The sequence below is a fragment of the Biomphalaria glabrata genome, chromosome 7 (assembly GCF_947242115.1).
Source record: "Biomphalaria glabrata chromosome 7, xgBioGlab47.1, whole genome shotgun sequence".
NCBI classification, from domain to species: domain Eukaryota; kingdom Metazoa; phylum Mollusca; class Gastropoda; family Planorbidae; genus Biomphalaria; species Biomphalaria glabrata.
The window spans coordinates 20,567,113-20,589,400 of NC_074717.1; the positions used below are offsets into that span (position 1 = coordinate 20,567,113).

The window sequence follows — 22,288 nt, forward strand, 5'->3', positions numbered from 1 at the left end:
ATTTTCTGATGAAGTTGAAAGTTTGCACTATTATTCATTGGAAAATACATGAATCAATGAAAATAATTTTTCATAATTTCATAATAGTGTTGAAACCCACAAAAGAAAAAGTTCCTCTTTCAGACCATGCAGCCTATAGGGCAGATGATGTAATGGTCATCTGTTTCTGTGGACCATGGTCAATAAGGGTGTCATGTGGCCAGCACAACGACCAACCGCCTTTACTTTTCTCTAACTAATGTCAGGTACCCATTAGAGCTGGGTGGACTCACAGGCGCCCTAAAAATCCCAGGATTCGAACCCGGGATCCTCAGGTTTAGAAGCCAAGCGCCTTACCACACATCCACCGCGCCTTCTGAAACCCACAAAGGCATTCAATAAATGTATTGTAATCTATACAGTTCGTCAAGGAAAAGAGTGAACGATGTACAGTTGATTTGACCAGCATTGTGACTTGACAACTACAGAGCTCCTCAAGTGCTAATCAGTTTCTCTAGGGAAAAAGTGTTATCGCTGATCAACGCATAATGCACCAAAGAGAAATTTACCCGACATCGACTCACAAAGTAAAATCGGAAGAAAATGTCATTCCATGAGCATGTTGGCGCGAATAATACAGTTCTGCGAAAGGTGTTGTTGTTGGTTTTTTTTTTGGAAAAAAAAAAAGAATATAATACTTAATTTAGCCATTTTTTACAGCCTTGTATTTAGCGATATGGTTCATAAATGAAAGTGTATTTAGCGATATGGTTCATAAATGGAAGTGTATTTAGCGATATGGTTCATAAATGAAAGTGTATTTAGCGATATGGTTCATAAATGGAAGTGTATTTAGCGATATGGTTCATAAATGAAAGTGTATTTAGCGATATGGTTCATAAATGGAAGTGTATTTAGCGATATGGTTCATAAATGGAAGTGTATTTAGCGATATGGTTCATAAATGGAAGTGTATTTAGCGATATGGTTCATAAATGAAAGTCTAAGCGTAGTTTTTAACGTTTATATGGTTGTTTTTTTTTGGTCCTCATTTTTATCCTGGTGCATGCAGGCGTCTGGTAACTCTAATCTATTGGTGTAGTAAAAGTTACACATGTATAAAATATTTCAATAATCACAGTCTGCAAAATACGAGTATTGCCTCACTTTTTTTTATTTCAGATTCATACCACTCTTAACAAAGTTATATACTATACTTTTAGTAGATCTTTAAGTCTCTGTCATCACGTAGTTAGATCTTTAAGTCTCTGTTATCACGTAGTATCTACTTCCTGTGTCACTCATCAATCCTTGTTTTGTCACATAGTCATAGAGGCTGCACTGCGAGGAAGCGTTGAGCTTTTTATAAGTCACTGATCGGCAATAGTTCACCTGCCGGCATCTGGAAGAACAGTCTACAAGCGACCTTGTTGGCATATCTTCGACTGATAGTTTAAGACCAACATCCGGTTTCAAATTTTCCGCCACCATCTTGAATTTTCCACGCTTCAAGCTTGTTGTTTTATTGCAAGGTGCTGCAATACAAAATATTCAGAATTATTATAGGCCTAAAGTTGGCCTATATATAGATTTAATGTCTAGCCGTGCTCTGGATCGAGATTCGTTCCATTGAAACATGATTCCTTGTATTTAGGGCCCCGAAGATGTCTTTGAGGTTACTAGACAGCGCATGTCACAATGCCGTATATTAGAAACTACTTAGACTGAAATAAGAATTTAAGCCTTTGAGAGTAAATGTTACAGAAAAATGTTGGGTATCAGATACCAGGAAAAGAAGACAATCGAGTTAGCACTGCTACAAGTCAATACTCTGGCTGGGGAAAAGTAAAAGCGGTTGATCGTTATGCTGGCCACCTGAGACCCTCGTTAACCTTGGGGGACAGAAACAGATGACCTTTACATTATCTGCCCCATAGACCGCATGGTAGGAACGGCGAACTTTTCCCTTGACAGTCTCCTTGCATTATTATCTAAGCTCAAGAATCACATAGAATATGTTCTTTTTTTCCCCATAGGTTTAATTTCACTCATTAAGAATTATTTTTACAGTTTGTTTTAAGAGCTCCTGAATGGATAAAGTTCGCCATTAGTTAATGTGGTCTGTCTGTCGGTATTTGGTCTGTACGGTATGTCATGTTTTTAGCCTATTGCAAAAACTAAAAGCGCTTTGGAAATTCGATTTCACTTTAGTTTGTAGCGTGGTAAAACTATTTAGGCCTACTTTGCTAAAACTATATGTCCTTATGCAACTTTTGGTCTCTTCAATGCAGGCCTTGCTGTAGTAAAATTAAATATGCAAACCTTTTTTTCCCCACAAATACACCCTTCTTAAAACAACAATTAAATACTGATAGGGCCTATAGACTTCTTTTCGTAATGGACCTCATCCACCAATCGTAAACAAACAACATTTAGTCATGGGATAATATTGATAAAACAACGAAAAAAAAAACTGCCACTGTGTATTAAAAATTAGATTGTAATTTGTATAGAAGAGATAGAGAATCACATGGCTAAATCTTGTTTGTTTACGATGGGTGAATCAGGTCCATTAATATTAATCAATATTTCTCTATCAAATTATGTTATTTTGTTTAAATAATGTTATCTACTATATATACGCGAAATATCACTGATTGATCGCCAACTCTCTTAAGCTGCTGTATGGCTTCGCATCTAAGTTCGTTTTACATCTTAGGTGCTCACTAAGAACCGTTTTTGACAGATTCGCAACCTCGTGTCCCCAATTCGCGAAAAACCGCAAGCTTTTTTTTTTCCCCAAAGTCTACTTATTTTTACTATGCCTTACGTGATTTCCGCTTCCTTTTAGACGCTTCCTAAATAAAATGAAATTAATCCTAGATAAACTTTTAAAACTAACCTTAGATGCTATTTATAGATTCAAAATCTGAAAAGTGTGCGGTAATCAATCGGAGGATCTTTTTAGAGGCTGACGAACTAAAAAAAAGTATCCTAATAGCATTAATAAAAGATAAATCTAGATTTATTGTCATTTCGCTGCATTGAATAGGGGTCAAATAAACGATTTCAATTAATAAAACCAAAATGATATTTCTTTGTATTTAGATAATAAAACACCGAAATAAATGTAAAAAGGGAAACTGAATGTGGCAATTGATTTGGGCCTTCGGATTTTGTAGTTCTCTGTAGGCTATGAAGAAATGGATACGGAGTCTAATACTTTACGTGGTTACTTTATTGTCAATACAAAGGGGGAAGGGCACGGTCGAAACATTAGATTAAATTGAGAAGCCGAAGTAATTCATAGTGGACGAAGTACGTTTTGTTAGGGGGGGGGGGGGAGAGTGAATAAGTAAAAGTGATACTAGAATTAACGGACCCAAAATATGAGTGCGTGTACGTGTCGGAGGCGCGTTATGAAGTAGGTCTTTCCAAATCAAGTGAAAATTCTCTATAACCTTGGAGACAATTAATGAGCCTAGCCGGTGTGTGCTGCTAGTATACACAGGGGATTAACTTATTTATGAGTTTTCGGGTTTTATAATTAGTTACTAACGGTACTATTATTTTTTGATGTCTCATAAGCCTCCGAAATTTTAAAGACGACCTGATCACCCTAAAAAAAAAACAAGTAAGGTCAACATTATCTGACAGATCAGTGTGTGTGTGCTTGCAGTTAATGAAGTAGGGCTCATATTGTTTAGCTCCTTCCACGTGATACTAAGCTCATGTGTTTCTATGGCCGACGTTTAACCAGGATGTCGTGTGGCCAGCATAACGGCCAACCGCCTAAATTTTCCGTACTAATGTCAGGCACCCATTACAGTTGGATGGATTCAAAATCTCAGTCTTCAAGTGATTTGACCTCGAGACTCCTGTGTGAAGCCATTCGCTTCACCTCTCAGTCGCAACGCGCCATGTTTAGTTCCTTAGGAGAGTATTTAATTTGATCAGCACAATGAATGACACATTCTACACTGCTTAACAAATTACAGGCGCCATAACAGATCTAGTGAAATTCCCATCTTTACAATCTACACCATGTTTGGAACATTGGACTTTAAGCTAGCCAGCAAATTACTATAGCACCCAGTAACCAGCACACCCGTTCAAGACTGTGTTCGATCAATTTATTAAATCAAACTATTAATTAACCTGGCGACTGTACATTATATTTGGTGTCTACTTTAAAGTTAATGTAGACTTTCTTTTTGCACCATTGTTAAGAACATCTGTTGATTTTCTCATGATACCAAAAATTCCTTTGCGAGATAGCTGTTATCTAATTACTAATTTAAACTGGCAACTATCTGGGTCACAGATAATGTAGACCTATAGATCTAATGATAATGTCTACTGTTACACATACATCTTTTCCTTATTAATTTGTTTAACAAGACCCACGTTTACTCATACAGAAAACAAAATTCATGATTTATAGGTCAGGCCTACTCAAGTATTCTATAGTGATTAGATCTACACAATGAAAGGTACCACCACAGGGATCAAAGTCTAACCAATACACATTTCGTGACATTCATTCCAAAGTTCCCCCTTTCCTTTATTTTTTTAACCATTTGTGATGTGCACTTTATTATACCTTTGACGACCATCCCATTATGAATTCTTGAAAGATATTCAAATGTCGAAAATCCCATTAGACATAGTAGACCATGATGTGAAGCTATAGTCTTTCCACGACGGGAGGCGACCAACAAACAACTAACAAGATAATGATATCTGCTCTGTGGACTCACGAAATTGAATTTAGCGGTTAGTTGGTTGAAATCTATTCTTCGTGGTTATTTTATCCTGTTATCATTGTATTGTAATGTTTAAAAAAATAAAAAAACTATCCAAAGAATTGGTGTTTAATTATTAATCAATAAATAAAAAAATAAAACTAGTAGGTTAATTACTGGTAATTAATTTTTTTTATACCAACAAGGGATATATCCTTTAGTATTCAAAAGTACGGCTAAATATGTACATTCCGTCCCCTTGGATTATTGAACACGTTATTTCTCCCACACCCATTCTCTGATCAAGTTGAAACTGTAAAAAATTATTTATTACAAAATTAACCAATTAATTACTGAATGAATTAACAATGAAGCCTTATATTGCCTCAGTCGTCTTGTTGGTCGATTTAAAAATCAATGACGCCCTACTCAACACTTATCGGGCATGAGATAGAACCAAAAGGCAGTTTAGAAAACAGCGCACTACAACGCCTAGAGCGTAAGTCACAAGTTTAGTAGTATCTATTTTTAATTGGGTTTTCTTAACTCTGTGGTTCGAGAGTCTAGTAGTGTAGAAGTTAAGCAACAAAATGTCTGACCTGCAGGGACAACGACTTTGTTTAGCGTGATACAGCGTTCCCTCGTCTTGGACATTGCCGAAGGGGCGTCCAGCACTCCTTGGAATATTGTCAGACATGCTGCGCTGCCATGGTAACCGGCGTCGTAAACAGAGCTGTTTTGACCTTGACCCAATGTGATTGTGCCATTTAAAGTTAGAGCTGAATACATAATTGAAAAATCCTATTTTGAGTTCTGGATTGATGAAAATACCTACAAACTTCACAATGTTTCAAAATAAAATCAACACACATGCAGAAACTTAAGCCTACGAAACTTAAGAATAGATAATGAGGCATTCCAATGGTGACTAAGACAAAAGAGGAAAAATCGATTCTATCAAAAACAAATGAAACTTTAAAATGCAATAAATTATCACTATGGTAATCGAGGAATTTAAAAAAAAAGATATCAGCAATAAGTCATTGGATCTCATTGTATGGCCTTGCCATTCAGATCTACTACTAAGTCCCTATTTGTACTACAATTGTAGCTCCACTCATGTTCACTACACAACTATCTCTAAATACTGAAGCCACCGCTTGCAAACAGCATCCTCTCCTGCAGCACCTACCTGAGCCTCGGCTACAGTTCAGGACGTTGCTGTTGCCGCTTTCGTTGACGTACAGAGCGACAGTGTTGATGGCTGTGGTGTAGACAAGCTGAACCAGCGACCAGTTGTTGGCGGGCACTGCTTGGGAATTAGTCAACGAAAGGCAGAGAGCTGGTCAAGGGAGAGAAGTGGAGGCACTTTTACCGAGTTACTTCTCTTTAGCATCAGCCTAATTTTATTGTTAGTACAAGTGAAATGAAAGATCCCTTATAATATAAAATCAATTAAATTTGCATTCGTAAGTCTTCTATTACTGAAACTAATTTTCTTTTTCAATAACAAAATCTTTCTTAAATGTACGATCGTTTTTTTCAGTAATGTTAAAGAGACAAACTTTAGTTTTTTATCAATATTATTAAAACGTTATTGACATGAATATTAAAGATTTGTTTTATATGTTACGGATGTTCCTTCAGAGTTGCAGATAGTTTACTTCCTAGTCCAAACCTCCCGCAGGACGACGGGGGATGGGAGCGGGCTGGGTTTGAACTCTCGACCGTCGAATAATCCGAATGACAGTCCAGCGATCAAATCGCACGACCAGGCAGCCGACTTCCGAAGACATATTGATTTAAATGTCAAGTTTGATCAAATGAAAACTACGTAGTCTTTCTTAAAACGTTTATATAGTTCTCAAAATGAAGTTCATCGTACATTTATGAAATAGAAAATGTTATTATTTGTGTAGCCATCTTCCTTTCCCATCCAACCAAAGACATACATAAACACACTGTCTTACAATAGTTAAAGGAACAATGAGAATCATGGGCGTAGCCAGGATTTTTTCTCGGGGGGGGGGGGGGGTCTTGATGGGTTTGAAACTTTTACAAAAGCCATCTGGAGGAGAGGGGTTGAAACTCAAAACCCCCATTGGCTTGGCTACGCTCAAAGAATTTTAGTGTGTAATTTGCTTTTTTTTTATATTGAAGAGGTATTTTTTTAGCATCAAACCCCCAGAAGGGAAATTTAAACTCAAAACACCCAATAAGCTTGGCTACGATCATAGCATTTTGATTGCGAAATTGGATTATTTTTATTTTGAAGATTTATTTTTTAGCTTCAAACCCCGCTGGCCGGGGGTTTAAACTAAAAACCCCTTTGGCTATGCTCATAGCATTTTGAGTGAGTAATTTGCTTTTTTTTTATATTGATATGGTATTTTTTAGCTCAAACCCAGCTGAAGAGGGGTTTAAACTCAAAACCCCTTTGGCTACGCTCATACAATTTTGAGTGTGTAATTTGGTTTTGTATTTTGAAGAGGGGTTTATCGTAAATTTGGAGAGGGGTTTAAAATCATAATCTTTCTTAGGTGTGCTCTTGGAATTTTGGGATTGTCGTTTGCATTTTTGTTTTATAGAAGAGGGGGATTTAAATGCAAAACCCCTTTGTAGGGGGTTTCAAACTCAAAACCCCTGGTAGGGGTTTTTAAACTCAAAACTCCTGGTAGGGGGTTTTAAACTCAAAACCCCTCTTAACCCCCTGGTAGGGGGTTTCCAACTCAAAACCCCCTGGTAGGGTTTTTTAAACTCAAAATCCCCTTGGCTGTACTAGGGCAAGTAATGGTTTAGTATTAAAATTTGACATAAAATAAACAATATTAAAGCAAAAGATCAGTCACTTAACTCCGACCCACCCCTCTACGGGGGTGGGGGATTTTATTTCGGGGGGGGGTTGAACCCCAACACCCCCCCCCCTGGCTACGCCCATGATGAGAATCAATCTTAGTTTAAGACTAATCGCTATTTAAATTAGCACTAAGTATGATAGTTAAAGGCCTTCTATAAAATAAATAAAATAGATAGCTGAGTAATTCTTAGGTCTACATTAGACAATATTGTTAAGCTATCAGTAACATTGTAATTGCTCTTTAGAAGTATTTTTTTTGAAAGTATTATACATGTAATTTGAAACTTTGTTTCTTTGTTATATTAGCCTACAATTCAAACAAATTCCTACTTATTACTAGCTGTAAACCCAGAGATATGATGAAAACTTTGCTGAATCAGGTCCAACATACAATCATATAATTCCCCATAATGCCTTCGGCTTTTTAAGATAAGACAGCAAAAGTTTCTTCATGGCTACAGAAATGAGACCGTGCGTATCTTCGCTTACAAAAGAGGAGACTACTTATTAAGAAAATTTATAGATGCCAGTTATACAGAACATGTTATTATTATATAAAATAATTATGGCCTCATTCTTTCGCGAAACGACTATGAATCATTTCGTAGAAATAAGACGAAAGCCTAGGCATTAGCTTGGATCAAAATTAGATTTTAATTACTTCGCCATTTTTATTACAAAGCTTATATCAATTCACTATGTTACTGTCTGTCTGGTAAAAAGTTATTTATTCCTAGCCCATTCTTGGTTCAAGTTGAAACTTCGCACAATTATTCAGTGGCATAGACAAAATATGAATAAAATGTTTTACCAATTTACTACTGGTAATTAATTATTTTGCTTGATACCAACAAGGGAAATTAATCTTACAGTATTCACAGATATGGCTAGAAATGTAGGGTTTGGTCCTCTTAGATACTTGTTATTTCTCTCACGCCCATTCTCGGATCAAACGTGAAACTTTCTACAATTATTTTTGGACCTAAAAACCACGAATCAATTTAAATTAGCCAATTTATCAATTAATCATTGGTAATTAATTATTTATTTTAATATCGAATAAGGGAAATAACAACTATATTATTAAGAGATATAATTGAAGTGCAAAGTTCTTCGCCTTAGATAAGCTTTTCTTTTTAAATACATTATTTTTTATATTTTGCTTGTTTTAAAGTAGAACTACATAATTAAGGACTTATTTGAACTTAATATATTGTCCACCATTCCACGTCAAGTATTTTATTTGGTGAAAAGAAAGCAATACAACGTACCCCCGTTATTGTACAAGTCTACCACTACCAGTCCGGAATCAAGTTTCATAGACATCTTGCTGATAACGTCAGGCTTCTGAGAATAGGAGTCGAATTCCAATACCAAACCCTCAACAGGAGGGTCCGGCCTGACAAAAATGGCAATCGTCAGGTCAGTGGCTATTGCTGGTTGACTAACAGGCAGAGTCAGGTATGAGAAGACTGAGCCATCTAGGTATCCAACAGAAGTATTTGTGTAATCAAATACATCTCTCGAACGGAAACACTGAAAGAAAATGTACATGGAAAGAAACATTTTCAAAGCAAGAGTAAATAATGAATAAGAGTGGGAAAAAATCTGGAGTGGGAAGAAGAGGCTGCACTATCTTGCTGTCTTCTAGCTGTCTTCTAGCTAAAGCGATGGTGTTAGGTGTGTCTGGTCTGTAAGGTGTGTCTGGTGGTCCAGATGATTTCTCTTCCCTGGTTTATCGTATTCTTTTAACGTAGATCCGAATACACATAGCCTATCATAAAAGAAATTTCCGCTCCAAACTTTGTCATTTTCCCTTTGCTTAATATAACAACATTGTTTATTGTATTGTTACTATAGACTGCTGCCATAGTCGCTTAATCTTGAAACTTAGATTTTCATAGTTTTTCGTTTTTCAAATTCAGTTTTCCTTTTATCGTGTTGGACAGTGGTACGTCAATGTCAGTCATGGTTGCGGATTTATTGTTGTTGTTGATAAACAGTAAATCTGGCGACTGAAATCCACCGCCATGTCGGTCAATACTGGGTAGTTATGTGAAACACTGTACTCATCCTTAATCTTCGGAATCCAAGACATTATATTGCTTTATTATTATTATTACTAATATTAATCTTTTAAATGTATATATTGTCATAGTGTATACTTACATTAAAATCTGGAGGTGCCAGAGGACCGCTTCCTTCTACCACGTCATAGGCAAAGCTAGAAGTGGGACCAGTTTGAAGGGGCCACAGCTTTACAACCGGCGGTCCCCTGTAATCCACGCCAAGAGGGCACGAACTTTTGACTCCTAGAGGGTAATGTAAGGTTAAAGTTGTCAAACATTCAAAACCTTAAAATATGCTATTGCATATTGGCATATTCGACTAGTAGGACTAAAGCAGGAGGCGTAACTTACGGTTTTAACACTAAAGCAGGAGGCGTAACTTACGGTTTTAACACTAAAGCAGGAGGCGTAACTTACGATTTTAACACTAAAGCAGGAGGCGTAACTTACGGTGTTAATCTCCCCGATATTATTTGGAAACAATTAATATCGGCGGTAGGTGTCCGATTAAACAAAACGGAATGAGGCCGGAATAACCAGAATGAAGCATGAAGCCCCCTCCTCCCCCCTCAAAAAAAAGTGACGTAAGCTCGGGAAATTTTTTAGTCGTTAGATGTTATACACTACCTAATGTAGTCTATAAATGCCTAGCTTATTGATGTATTCTTGTACAGAATGCGAATGATCTGTGTATTTTATAAAGCATATAATTATTTGGTGCACTTTTAAATTCTTTTTACATGTTTCTTCACAGTAAGATAATCTACTTCCTAGTCCAAACCTCCCGCAGGATGGTTTGGGGATGGGATCAGGAAGGGTATGAGCCCGGGGCCATCGAAAAGACCGAACGACAGTCCAGCGCGCATACCGCACGACCAGGCAGCCACCAAGAACTTCAGAATCAAATTTCTAATTTCAGCCACATCTAGCACAGAGTAATAATTCTTACAGAGTTGGAATGGTAATTATCTCAATAAAGCCTCCCTTGACATTGTTCATTTCAGCATGTCATTTCAAAACCTCTCATTCTCTATTTCTTTCTTACGTAATTCTTTAGGTTCCATCAAATCGATCCAACGTTTCTCAAAGTTTTTTAAACATTTTAAGAACTATTTCTTTTCAGTGTAAAACAATTCTTACTAATATAAAAGTAATTTTTCGTTAAAACAACGCTTCTATTCAAATGCACTAAAAGTGATTTCTTCACTCTCTCCTTGTTTTCCATGAATTGTTTTCTTTTTTCAATCGCCTAATTCTCAACAGGAGGCTAATCCTCCTCCTCATCTTAGCACATTATCTGTATACAAAAAAAAGGAATTGAATAATAACGACCAATTAATCAACTAATTGGTTGAGTTTTTGACTAATTTGTGTTTTGTCATAAAGCAAGAGCTTGTAGGCAAAATTTGGTGACTATTGAATGAGCAGAAGTAGTCGAAAAATCAATAGCAAAAATCCAAACATACAAGAAAGATACAGAGTGAGTTAAAAAAAAAGCGTTGTAGAAATATAAACAAAGAACTCTAGAGCAGTGATTCCCAAAGTGGTCTATATAGACCCCCAGGGGTCTACGAAGACCTCCAAGGGGTCTACGAAAGTGAAAAAATAAATTGGGGGTCTATGAGATGTCCACGGGGGTCTACGATATAAGTTTTCATTTAATCAGGTCGAGTTACTTTATTTTCACATTCCATTAATGTAATTATTTCATACACTAATATATGATTTGTACCTTCGTTAATCATTTATCTTGCAATTCAAATGAAAAATTGTTGTATTCAATTTCAATACTTATTTAAATAGCTTAATTTTGTCTACATGTAACTAATATTTAGAAAAAAAAGAAATGTACACATACAGCATTAATTATTTAAAATTGGGATTTCTTCCTTCCTTGTCAAACAAGCAGTGACTTTTTTATGACGATATGAACCAGTTACGCTGGAGAATCATCTGAGACAATGTCACCTTGACAAAAATTTGAAAACCTTCGAACACTCAAAGTTCAAAATAGACCCACAAAATTTCTGTTCGACAACATATAGAGAAGATGATGGTTTGTGAGAGTTTTACAAGATTTCTTTACATATAGCAAAATACGGAAAACAGCAAAGGTCAAACATTGATTCTACCAGCTGTTTTGCACAAACCTACATCTGTTATTATTAAAAGAATTTCTTTAAGCAACAATACAGTTCAAGGTCGCTTCGGTGGCATGAGTTATAAAATTAAAAGCTTCTTTTGTAAATCTTTGCAAAAGACATAAATACAGTTTGGTCTGACAAGGTGTAGCGCTGTATGCTACAAACTGTCTAATGGTCACCATCCCATCTCATCTATGCCTGAGGTTCCTTCTAGGTATAGGCCACCAACCAGGCATCTCGGTTCTGGGAGAATCTCTCCAACTGTCCCCACGTCTTGCACATCTGCTTGGCATCTGCTTCCAAATCGCGGAGACCTGGAGAACCATCATCACCAGCATGAAAAAAAATCCAGGTATTCATCAATATCTGCATGAGGAAGATTCTTATGATCCGCTGGCCAGACAAGATCTCGAATGAGGAACTGTGGCAAAGAACAAAGCAGCAGCCCATTGAAGTAGATATCCTTCAGAAACGCTGAAGATGGATATGTCAGACCCTTCGCAAGCCTGCATCCAACATAACAAGGCAAGCCCTAAACTGGAACCCCCAAGGAAAGAGAAAGAGGGGACGTCCCAGGAATACATGGCGCTAATGGTCACCGTCTCCTTATATTTCCTTAGGGTTGACCCACGAGACCTTTCCCATGTTTGGGTATAGTAGCAAGGCAGCAGAGGTTTGAATTCAGTTTTCCTTCTGCTAGGTGGATAGCAAGCCAAGGTTAATGAGCCCTTCCTGCTCGAAGCTTACTGGTTTAGGCGCCAGTTACTCGCCTTCGCCCTTTCTCGTGTTAATGAAAACAGTTCCGCAGTTCATTGCGAAACCTTTACAATGATACTTAAGGCATATTAATTAATTAATTAATATTTAAAGTTGGAAAGACTACTTAATAGAACGACTAATTCGTATATGAAACATAATATCCGTAGTTGTGTAGTTTTAAATTACTTTTTTGTTAATGAATTTGCAAAAATGTGCAAGTTGAGCAAGTTGCAAGTTGAGCAGGGGGTCTACCGTAAACCAGAAAACATAGCAAGGGGTCTACGAGACAAAAAAGTTTGGAAACCACTGCTCTAGAGTAACTTTCAAAACACGAGGCGCTTTTTATAGGCTACCTTATTATCACTATTAAAAAAAAAGTTTTTCAGAGCGCTCTATAGACTACTTTAACCACACTGCAAGCTTCCACTCCTTATGGCTACTTTAAAGATTGTTATTTGGCTACTGACAATGGGAAAAACAAAAGAAAACATTGCAAAGCCTGATCTCGTCTAAAATCCACAGAGAAAGAGAAAGGATGGAAGGCCGAAGCAAAGATAGAGGAGATCAGTAGACCAAGAAGCAAAGATAGAGGAGATCAGTAGACCAAGAAGCAAAGATAGAGGAGATCAGTAGACCAAGAAGCAAAGATAGAGGAGATCAGTAGACCAAGAAGCAAAGATAGAGGAGATCAGTAGACCAAGAAGCAAAGATAGAGGAGATCAGTAGACCAAGAAGCAAAGATAGAGGAGATCAGTAGACCAAGAAGCAAAGACGGCAGGATGGACATAGAACCAACTGAGGGAATTAACCAGCATAGTCCGATGGCAAAGTACGGTTGCGATCCTATGCTTCAGATAGAGTTAAAAAGACTAAGTCAAGTCATTCAGTTTTGTATAGGTGTACATGAAAAGTTTGATGATTGGATGAAGTATCAAGTTATCCTAAGACTAATGCTAGTTTATCACTGACATTCAACATTTGGCATGATACATTGGAGTAGGATGAGTGGCAACAGAATTACAAGTATGTCTATTTTCTAACCTGGTGCCTGTCCAGGCCAGTTGTTCTCTTTGAAGAGAGAGATAATGGTCTGAGGGTCAGTACCGATGGGGATCACGCTGGTGAACATTGCTAGACAGCAGAAGCGTCCTTGAAAAAATGTCTTCTTAGCGTCAGAAGTGTAGGACACGTAGAGCTTCCCATCATCATTGAAGGGCAAGGTCGTTGGAGCAGCTGTGAAGGAAAACAGAGAGTTAGTGACAGCGTCCAGTGGCTTAGCAGCAATGGCACGTAAGGGCTAATTTCATTCGGACCAATGAACACTAGGGGCCCACGAGGGTCATTGAAAGATAGCTGTTGATTTTTTTTTATTCAAAAGACGAGCTAGCATTGAAGGTCATTACATCAAAGACAAGCAAGCATTGAAGGTCATTACATCAAAGACGAGTAAGCATTGAAGGTCATTACATCAAAGACGAGCAAGCATTGAAGGTCATTACATCAAAGACGAGCAAGCATTGAAGGTCATTACATCAAAGACGAGCACGCATTGAAGGTCATTACATCAAAGACGAGCAAGCATTGAAGGTCATTACACTATTACTTGTAAGAAGTCTTAACTGAATTAAGTGTAAGGACACTATAGGACATTTTCATACATGACGGAAACACTGTAAATAGCTATCTTTTTGGTGTATCAGGTGTACAAACTAAACAGTGTTAACATGCTGTGTTTTTTTAAACGGTATAGTATAGAGTTCGTGCAATTTGAGCACTGCAAAACATGAACTTTTCCAGCCTTTCCGTTTGTAGCACAAAATAGTTTCAAAATGGGAGATTTTCATACATGGCGGAAAAACTTTAAATAGATAGTTCCATGGTGCATCCGGTGTACAAAATAAAGGAAGTATTGATAAGCTAGTGTTTTTTTTTTTTTAATCTGTGTTTTTTTATGCACGTTTTTGTGAAATGCAAAATCAAATTTTCTAGTCACTTCCGTTTGTATCCAAAAATAGTTTCAATATGGAACCAGTAACGAACTTCAAAACTAGGACTTTTAACTTATTTAAAAAACAAATGGGCAACTAACTAGTGGTAATTGAGGAGATCTGATAGAAAGAATAACTGCCTTGCATTGCGATAGTGTTCAGACTCTATTATTTTATTATTTCGTATTCAGTTGGCTACAGAGATGTTCAATTTAGCGTCCTAGACATTGTTTAGCCTATCATGAACATTTCCAATGACTTGTGAAAGAGGCTACGTCAATTGAAATGACTTTTACTAAATACAGTCCCACTAATACCTACAGGATGAGACTCATCCATTGGTTTCTTTTATTACATTGAACAATTTAGTGTTTAGGGGAGCGGGCTTATCATCCAAAGCATATTCTTAAATCTGGGCTCACTGAAACCTACCTACGCCTCTGACAGTGTCAATATAATCGTAAGTCTTCAATGGTATACGAGGAAGAAAGGAAAGATAAAACATTTTTCGGACTACAGCAAGTAGGATATTAGGTAACTACTTACTGGTGTTAATAACCTGAACAGAAAGTCCAACTTGTATGACTAGTTGTCCAGAACTCTTAGCCCTACTGATGGCCACTACAGCCCAACTCCAGAGCTCTATTCGAGTTCGGGATAATCCTACATCCTGAGTGCCGTCGTCGTAACCAATGGTGACCAGAATACAGTTGTTTTGTAGTTCAACAGTCACAGAGTTGACAGTATCTAGAATACCAGAAAATCAGAGTCTATGTAGGATATGGTACAAATCTGTAGCGATACTAGAACTTTGTAAAATTACGACTTTGAAATTACATGATGGTTGAAAGAACAAAACTAATTCTGCTTGAATAGACTGTTAGTCATTTGAATGTACATTTTTAAATCTATATCTATATTTTTTATACACTTGATGACATTTTGTCTTATTACATTATTAAATACCTTTTTTAACTTTTTCTGCAACATATTCTAGAATGACGCCTTGATTTGTTTCCGGCGAGATCCTGAAAACTAGGCCCAGATCATCCCATAGTCCAGTGTAAGACTTCATCCTGATGGTGGCAACATTTTTAGGGTCGTCGTCGAAAAGGAAAACATTGACTGGAAGTTCTGGTGGGCCAATCTACATTGAATGAAGAAGAGCTCTTCAGAAAATGTTTATTTCAAGTGTGTCACAGCAAACCAAGAGGCGGGAGTCAGAGATTTAGTGGCTGTTAATAATAATACTCAGACAACAATCTCAAAAGTTAGAATGTTAGTTTGCCTTTTTTTTGCCGTTGGTAAAATAGTTTGTACCTAAACCAAGTGTACTTGACAACTGGATCGACTAAGGATAGCCCCCCCCCCCCCCCAAAAAAAAAAAAAGAAGAAAAAATTGAGTCTTATTCAGTATTTGAACTGAGGCCATAGGTTCATAAAAAAAAGCACTTAACAGTAAATACCACTTTACTTATAACCTTAACAGACACAATAATCGGATTGACTTATTCAACATAGACGTTCTTTTTACAGCTTTTTTAAAAATGACAAATCCTCGTATTAGCTTTGAATATCGATTTTTTTTTTACAATACCTCTATTCATAACGTACCTTCATGGAAAAACCTTTTGGGTGGGTGGTAGAATCTGGACATGGCTCTCGAAAACGGCTCTAACGATTTTCCTAGAACTTTGACAATTGATGTTAATAGATTGAAAAAGAATTACTAGCGCGTTGGCCACACTGGAGAGACTCTAGTTTGACCGTTATAATTTTTCAAAATATAAAAGAAATTAATTTAAATTTGGCTAGAAAACCAGAAAATCTTTATGTTGAACAAACTTTAAGTCTTCGGGTATTTCCGCAAGTAGGCAGAGTTTTAAAAATAAATGTTCAGGAACATTTTGCGCACCGTCTACTGGTTAGATCTAAATGTCTACCATTAGAATAGTATAAAGTCTAGTAGATTTATAGGCTACATTGGTTTAACAAGGATTTTTTCCCAGGGAGGGGGAATGCGCTTGGGTAAAAAAAAATCCTTTAAATCTAATATTCATGAGTTATTAAGAGGAAAACAATTGCTCTGTAAATTGTATGAAGGCGGTATTGTCGTAAAAAAGAGACACAAATATGTTTTATGTTTGTCTTGTTTAAAAACTTGTTTGCATGTTATTTGTACTTAACAATTTTTTAATGTATCTTACATCCAGAAGAGGGCAGGATCCTTTCTTGGGTTTATCAGCATCGAACTGGTACTTTATCTCAAAGGCCATGGAGTCATTGCAGAATGGCCAGAAGTAAGTCAACGTGGACATAAGGTCAACATCGCTGTTAACCCTAAGGATGTCTGTTCATCAAGAAACAGGGTTAGGGTTAGGTTATCTATCTATCTATCTCACACACACACACACAAATATATATATATATCATGGGCGTAGCCAGTATTTTTTTCGGGGGGGGGGGGGGGTTTGAGGGGATTCCCCCCGCCCCCCCCCCCGGCGAAAAAAAAATATATGTGTGTGTGTACATAATTAATCTTTATTACATTTTGACCCTCGCAGCACTCCCCCAGCGCGGGGCGAAGCCCCGCCGCCGAGCACTATTTCTGGTATTGAAAGCCAACAAAATGCATATTCTGAGGTATTTACAGTGCATTATCTTGCTATTAAAAAGTTTTATTTCAAAAACATAATGTGCTATTCTTACTGACTTAGACCCTCTCGCACCTTTCGGCGCATTTTCCGGCAAGCTGTTTCCCAACTCTTATTTTGCGTAATTCATTTTGTCGGAGAACATGTCCCGCAAAACCTTATGCGACGCTCTGTCATAACCTTACTAAGGATTCGACTCCCAGTTCGGCATATGCTTTCTTTGATTTAGACCCGATCTCTATAACTGACTCCTAAAATCTGTCTTAGCCATCTTTGTTGAGCCACATTTAGTGTTTTTCAATTTTGGTAGAAGACTATTCACACTTTATTAATGGGGCCCAAGCCACTGGTAGAAATTTGTAACCTTTCTTGACTACGCTCTTGGAATTACATGCCTGTATTTCGCTTTAGATTTTTTATATCGAAAAGGAAAGTTTTTTCGTCAAATCATCTGTCGAGGGGTTTTAAACTAAAAAATCTCTGGAGTTTTTTTGTTTTTTAAAAATTCAAAACCCCATTTAGCTACGATCATAGAATTTGGTGACTGTAGTTTGCTTTAAAATAATATTGAAGAGAGAGGTTTTCAACTCTAAACGCTCTGTAGGGGAATTTTAAACTCAAAACCATCTGGAAAGGTTTTAAACTTTAAAGAAAAAGCCATCTGGAGGAGGGGGATTTAAACTTAAAACCCCTTTGGCTACGCTCATAGATTTTATAGTGTGTAATTTGCTTTTTTGTTATATTGAAGAGGTACTTTTTACCTTGAAACCCCAAGTGGAGGGGGGGGGGTTTAAACTCAAAACCGCTTTGGCTACACTCATAGAATTTTGAGTGTGTGATTTGCTTTTTTTTATATTGAAGAGGGGGTTTATCGTAAATTTTGGAGGGGGTTTTAAAATCAAAATCTTCCTTAACTGTGCAGTTGGAATTTGGAGATTGTTGCTTGCATTTTTTTGTTTTGTTTTATAGAAAAGGGAGATTTAGCTGCCAAAACCTCTGGTAGGGGGTTTAAACTCAAAACGTCCATGATATATATATATCAATATATATATATATATATATATATATATATATATATATATATATATATATATATATATATGCCTCTCTCCCTCTTTTCTTATTCTTTCTCTCTCTCTCTATGTCTATATATAGCCTATGCTGCCATATCATCTGTTATTAATCTAAGTGTAAGTCGATTCATGTTTTAAAAGGCTGCTCATTTTCATGTCTAAATAAATGCCTAAAAAACAAAATGGTTAAGAATATGTATTTATAGTTAACAGAAGATAAACAAAATAGTTCTATATCCAGTACTCACCGAGGCTGAATAGAAGCAATAATACTCTCAGGAAAATGTTGGCCATTAGTGTATATGATTCTAGAAAGTAGTTACTGTCACCCTATACAGTGTTACTAAAAGGTCACAATAAGACATTCACTCACAAGGTAGTAATTTAGACACTAATTCAACATGTGTAAATATTGGTTAAAGCTCTTTAGGCAACTTTGAAGCTTTGGATTTAATAAGAACTGAGAACTATTTTTCATTGTAAATGTGGCCCCACTCTAGTCTGACCAGACATCTGCACTAGCAAAGGGAGACAGAAGGAGAACCAAGCATGACAGCATTGGATGGCACAGAGGGGGAACACGTAAACTGTAAACAAGGTTTCAAATGGAATTGATAAAATGTCGATAAATCAAAGGCTGTTAAAGAACTATATCAGTGCTTCTAAACATTTACTCGTGACGCCTCTTTAACGAAAAGATTTACGTTTGCTCCTCCTTAGAGAGCCAGGAATTGTGGAGGTCTTTTGTCGGTGAGGTGGAAACCCGGCGGCCAAGAGTTTTCCTGCATAAAGAACTACAGAAATATATTCTACTGGCGTCTACAGAGCATTCTTCCTTCTAGTAAAAATAGAGCAGTTTGATTAAAATTTATTACTTACGACTAATTGATTTATAATTGGTTAATTTTTTGATTGATTCATGTGTTGTCATTTACAATAAATAATTGTACAAAGTTTCAACTTGATCAGAGCATGGAAAGTGTTAAACCTAACTGGTAAGGGATTCCACATATAGAGTGAGTTGAAATAACTGGTAAGGGATTCCACCCAGACAGAGTGAGTTGAAATAACTGGTAAGGGATTCCACCCAGACAGAGTGAGTTGAATTAACTGGTAAGGGATTCCACCCAGACAGAGTGAATTGAAATAACTGGTAAGGGATTCCACCCAGACAGAGTGAATTGAAATAACTGGTAAGGGATTCCACCCAGACAGAGTGAGTTGAAATAACTGGTAAGGGATTCCGCCCAGACAGAGTGAGTTGAAATAACTGGTAAGGGATTCCACCCAGACAGAGTGAGTTGAAATAACTGGTAAGGGATTCCACCCAGACAGAGTGAGTTGAATTAACTGGTAAGGGATTCCACCCAGACAGAGTGAATTGAAATAACTGGTAAGGGATTCCACCCAGACAGAGTGAATTGAAATAACTGGTAAGGGATTCCACCCAGACAGAGTGAATTGAAATAACTGGTAAGGGATTCCACCCAGACACAGTGAGTTGAAATAACTAGTAAGGGATTCCACCCAGACAGAGTGAGTTGAAATAACTGGTAAGGGATTCCACCCAGACAGAGTGAGTTGAAATAACTGGTAAGGGATTCCACCCAGACAGAGTGAGTTGAATTAACTGGTAAGGGATTCCACCCAGACAGAGTGAATTGAAATAACTGGTAAGGGATTCCACCCAGACAGAGTGAATTGAAATAACTGGTAAGGGATTCCACCCAGACAGAGTGAGTTGAAATAACTGGTAAGGGATTCCGCCCAGACAGAGTGAGTTAAAAATAAGCTTTGTAAACAAAACAAAAAAAAAGCAACACATGTCTCCATTTTCTATACTCTTGGTAGTCCTAATTCCTTTATCAAGTAATATGCTACAATCTAAGAAACATTATATTTGGTATCCTATATTGTGCAATGGTTTAGAAGTTTAGTTTATTGTTCTCATTAATATAGCTCTAAAATAGTTATTAAGTAATTTAAAACTTTATAAAATTGCTGTTTTATGAATTAATAAAAATTAATTACTCCATAAAATTGTACAGACAATTATATATAAATGTATTTTTTTTTAATCGAAAATATTATTTAAGGACAGAGTTACTTCCTGTCACGGATGCATGTGTAATAAGATGTACTTGAAGTATTTCTGACGAGTCTTGATTATACTCGATGTCTGCCCTACCTTGTAGGATGTATTATCATTGCGAGTTCACCACATCAACATCACGTGACTTATAAGGACACAGTTACTCCCTAATGGAAATCTATATATTAATTAATTAATGACAATATCTTCTAATGCGTAGATGAGTGCAGTGTTTCACATGACTACGAAAACCTATTGGCGACCCGCACATCTCTATATAAATAGTAAATAAAACCCATTCTTCAAGAAAATGTACACATAAGAAACAGGCGACCTAAGAGTGTATCATGATCCTTCTACTCCCAGAATGCAGCATTCAGCCATGACACTACATTCATTTATTAGATAAAGGTAATCAATAACTTCAATTTATAAATGACTACTTTTTTTTTTCTCTTTAAAAAAAGATATAATTTCCGATTAAGTGATTTGAATATTTCACCACACATAATCTTAGTATGAACGTCATAGGGGGAAAGAAAAAACAAACCAATACCAAACGTTTACATTGTAGAGAGACATTCCTGCCAGATGACTGATGAGCTTTTTCATTTAACCAAGGAGAGAGCAAACAATGAAGAGATGAATCTAGGAATCATTTCTAGTTGCTTTCATTTTTTGTTCACATAGTAACCTCTGGCACATTTTTATCATTCATGACAGATCTACCTTTGAAAAACAAACAAACAAATAAAACTATTACATATGATTTACTTTTTTTCCCTTTACCAGGTATATCGACTCTACGAGAAGTTGTAGAATCTAGACGTAGATCTATATATTTGAAATCAATTCGGCCAGTTTGTCTTTGTCTCCATTGAAATGTAAGAAACTCATCTTTAATTTTGTGTTTAATCGAACGTGTGATGGTATGTTCAAATATACTCCCTTGCAATCCAAAGAGACAGTCGACCATGGGCCGATAATCCACGATCAAGACGCCATCATGACTTCTTTCTTTTTTTTTTTTTTAAGCTAGGATTTTCAATAAATATTCACGGGGCTACAAAACCTATGACAATTTGTACAACTTTTATTGATCCATTACATATGCTTAATGATTTGTAGGTCTCTAGTGGGGAAAAGAAAATAGGCCAACATCTACTTTAGTGAGAAAAGTGTTAGATAATCAACTGGGCGATGTATAGCGAGAAGGCTATAAGAGTGGTCAAAGTACTCAGACAAAGAATAAGGGCCACAAGACACAACAGAGGAAAATTATGTAAATAGAATATAAACAAATTTCAATAATTTATTAGTATATTGTTTTTGCTTATATGTAATTTTTTTCATTAGGGGCCTAATTAAAAGAAAATAAAATGTTTGAAAAAAGGAGAATCCCAAAAAGAGATCAGAAGTCCTAAAAAAAGAGGTAGAAATCCAAAGCGAGGCAAATAAAGAAAAGGATGCCCAGAGCCCAAGGTCTATTTAAAGAAAACGCTAAATGATTGACAAAACTGCCTTGATTTGCAAAGAAAACAAAGTCTAATATAGTGAGAAATTAGAATCTTTCAAGTAACTTGGAACAGTAGATCCATCGTTTCAAAATAATAAGCTTATGATTTGCAATTATTTTTAAAAAAATCTCATAACAGCATACATTTACTAATACACTATTACTAACTAATGCTAAGCAAACTAGTCCCAGTTATACTGATACAAAAACAATATTAAATATCAAAAACTGCCTAACAAAGAATAGAAAACTGAACCCAATTTTAACGCTGGTATCGCTTTCCTGGTACCGAATTTATGAATTACTTAAATTGTACTGTTCAGAATTGAAGAGATAAAAGAGACTTTCAGTAATACAAGTCTAAGATATTTCTTTCAGAACTTTGTTTCGGAGATAAGAAGATAAATAAACA

At 36.5% G+C, this 22,288-nt stretch overlaps 1 protein-coding gene across 3 annotated transcripts; it reads right to left on the minus strand.

Moving 5' to 3' along the window:
• Positions 1-938: 938 nt before the first annotated feature.
• On the minus strand, positions 939-20,750 carry LOC106070792 (uncharacterized). Of its 3 annotated transcripts, XM_056036134.1 has the most exons (11): positions 20,695-20,750; positions 18,517-18,611; positions 16,749-16,891; positions 15,508-15,688; positions 15,088-15,288; positions 13,595-13,786; positions 9,751-9,893; positions 8,853-9,117; positions 5,917-6,066; positions 5,324-5,503; positions 940-1,514 (listed from the first exon to the last, which is right to left on the minus strand). In XM_056036134.1, exons 2-11 carry the CDS (start codon positions 18,560-18,562, stop codon positions 1,240-1,242), a joined length of 1,776 nt encoding a protein of 591 aa, XP_055892109.1. In that variant the 5' UTR covers positions 18,563-18,611; positions 20,695-20,750; the 3' UTR covers positions 940-1,239. The 3 variants fall into 3 exon arrangements, with proteins under 3 accessions (XP_055892110.1, XP_055892109.1, XP_055892108.1); XM_056036133.1 differs by lacking the exon at positions 20,695-20,750 and having other exon boundaries at positions 18,517-19,021; XM_056036135.1 differs by lacking the exons at positions 5,324-5,503; positions 20,695-20,750 and having other exon boundaries at positions 939-1,514; positions 18,517-19,021.
• Positions 20,751-22,288: the final 1,538 nt, after the last annotated feature.

Bases quoted from the DNA above. Each gene is read 5' to 3' on its own strand.
- LOC106070792 (XM_056036134.1), bottom strand. From the start codon at position 18,562: ATGGCCAACATTTTCCTGAGAGTATTATTGCTTCTATTCAGCCTCG. The intron at 15,289-15,507 runs GTATTTAATAAT...CTGGTATTCTAG, and splicing joins TGCAGAAAAAGTTAAAAAAG to ATACTGTCAACTCTGTGACT. The intron at 13,787-15,087 runs GTAAGTAGTTAC...TTTCCTTCACAG, and splicing joins TGTTCAGGTTATTAACACCA to CTGCTCCAACGACCTTGCCC.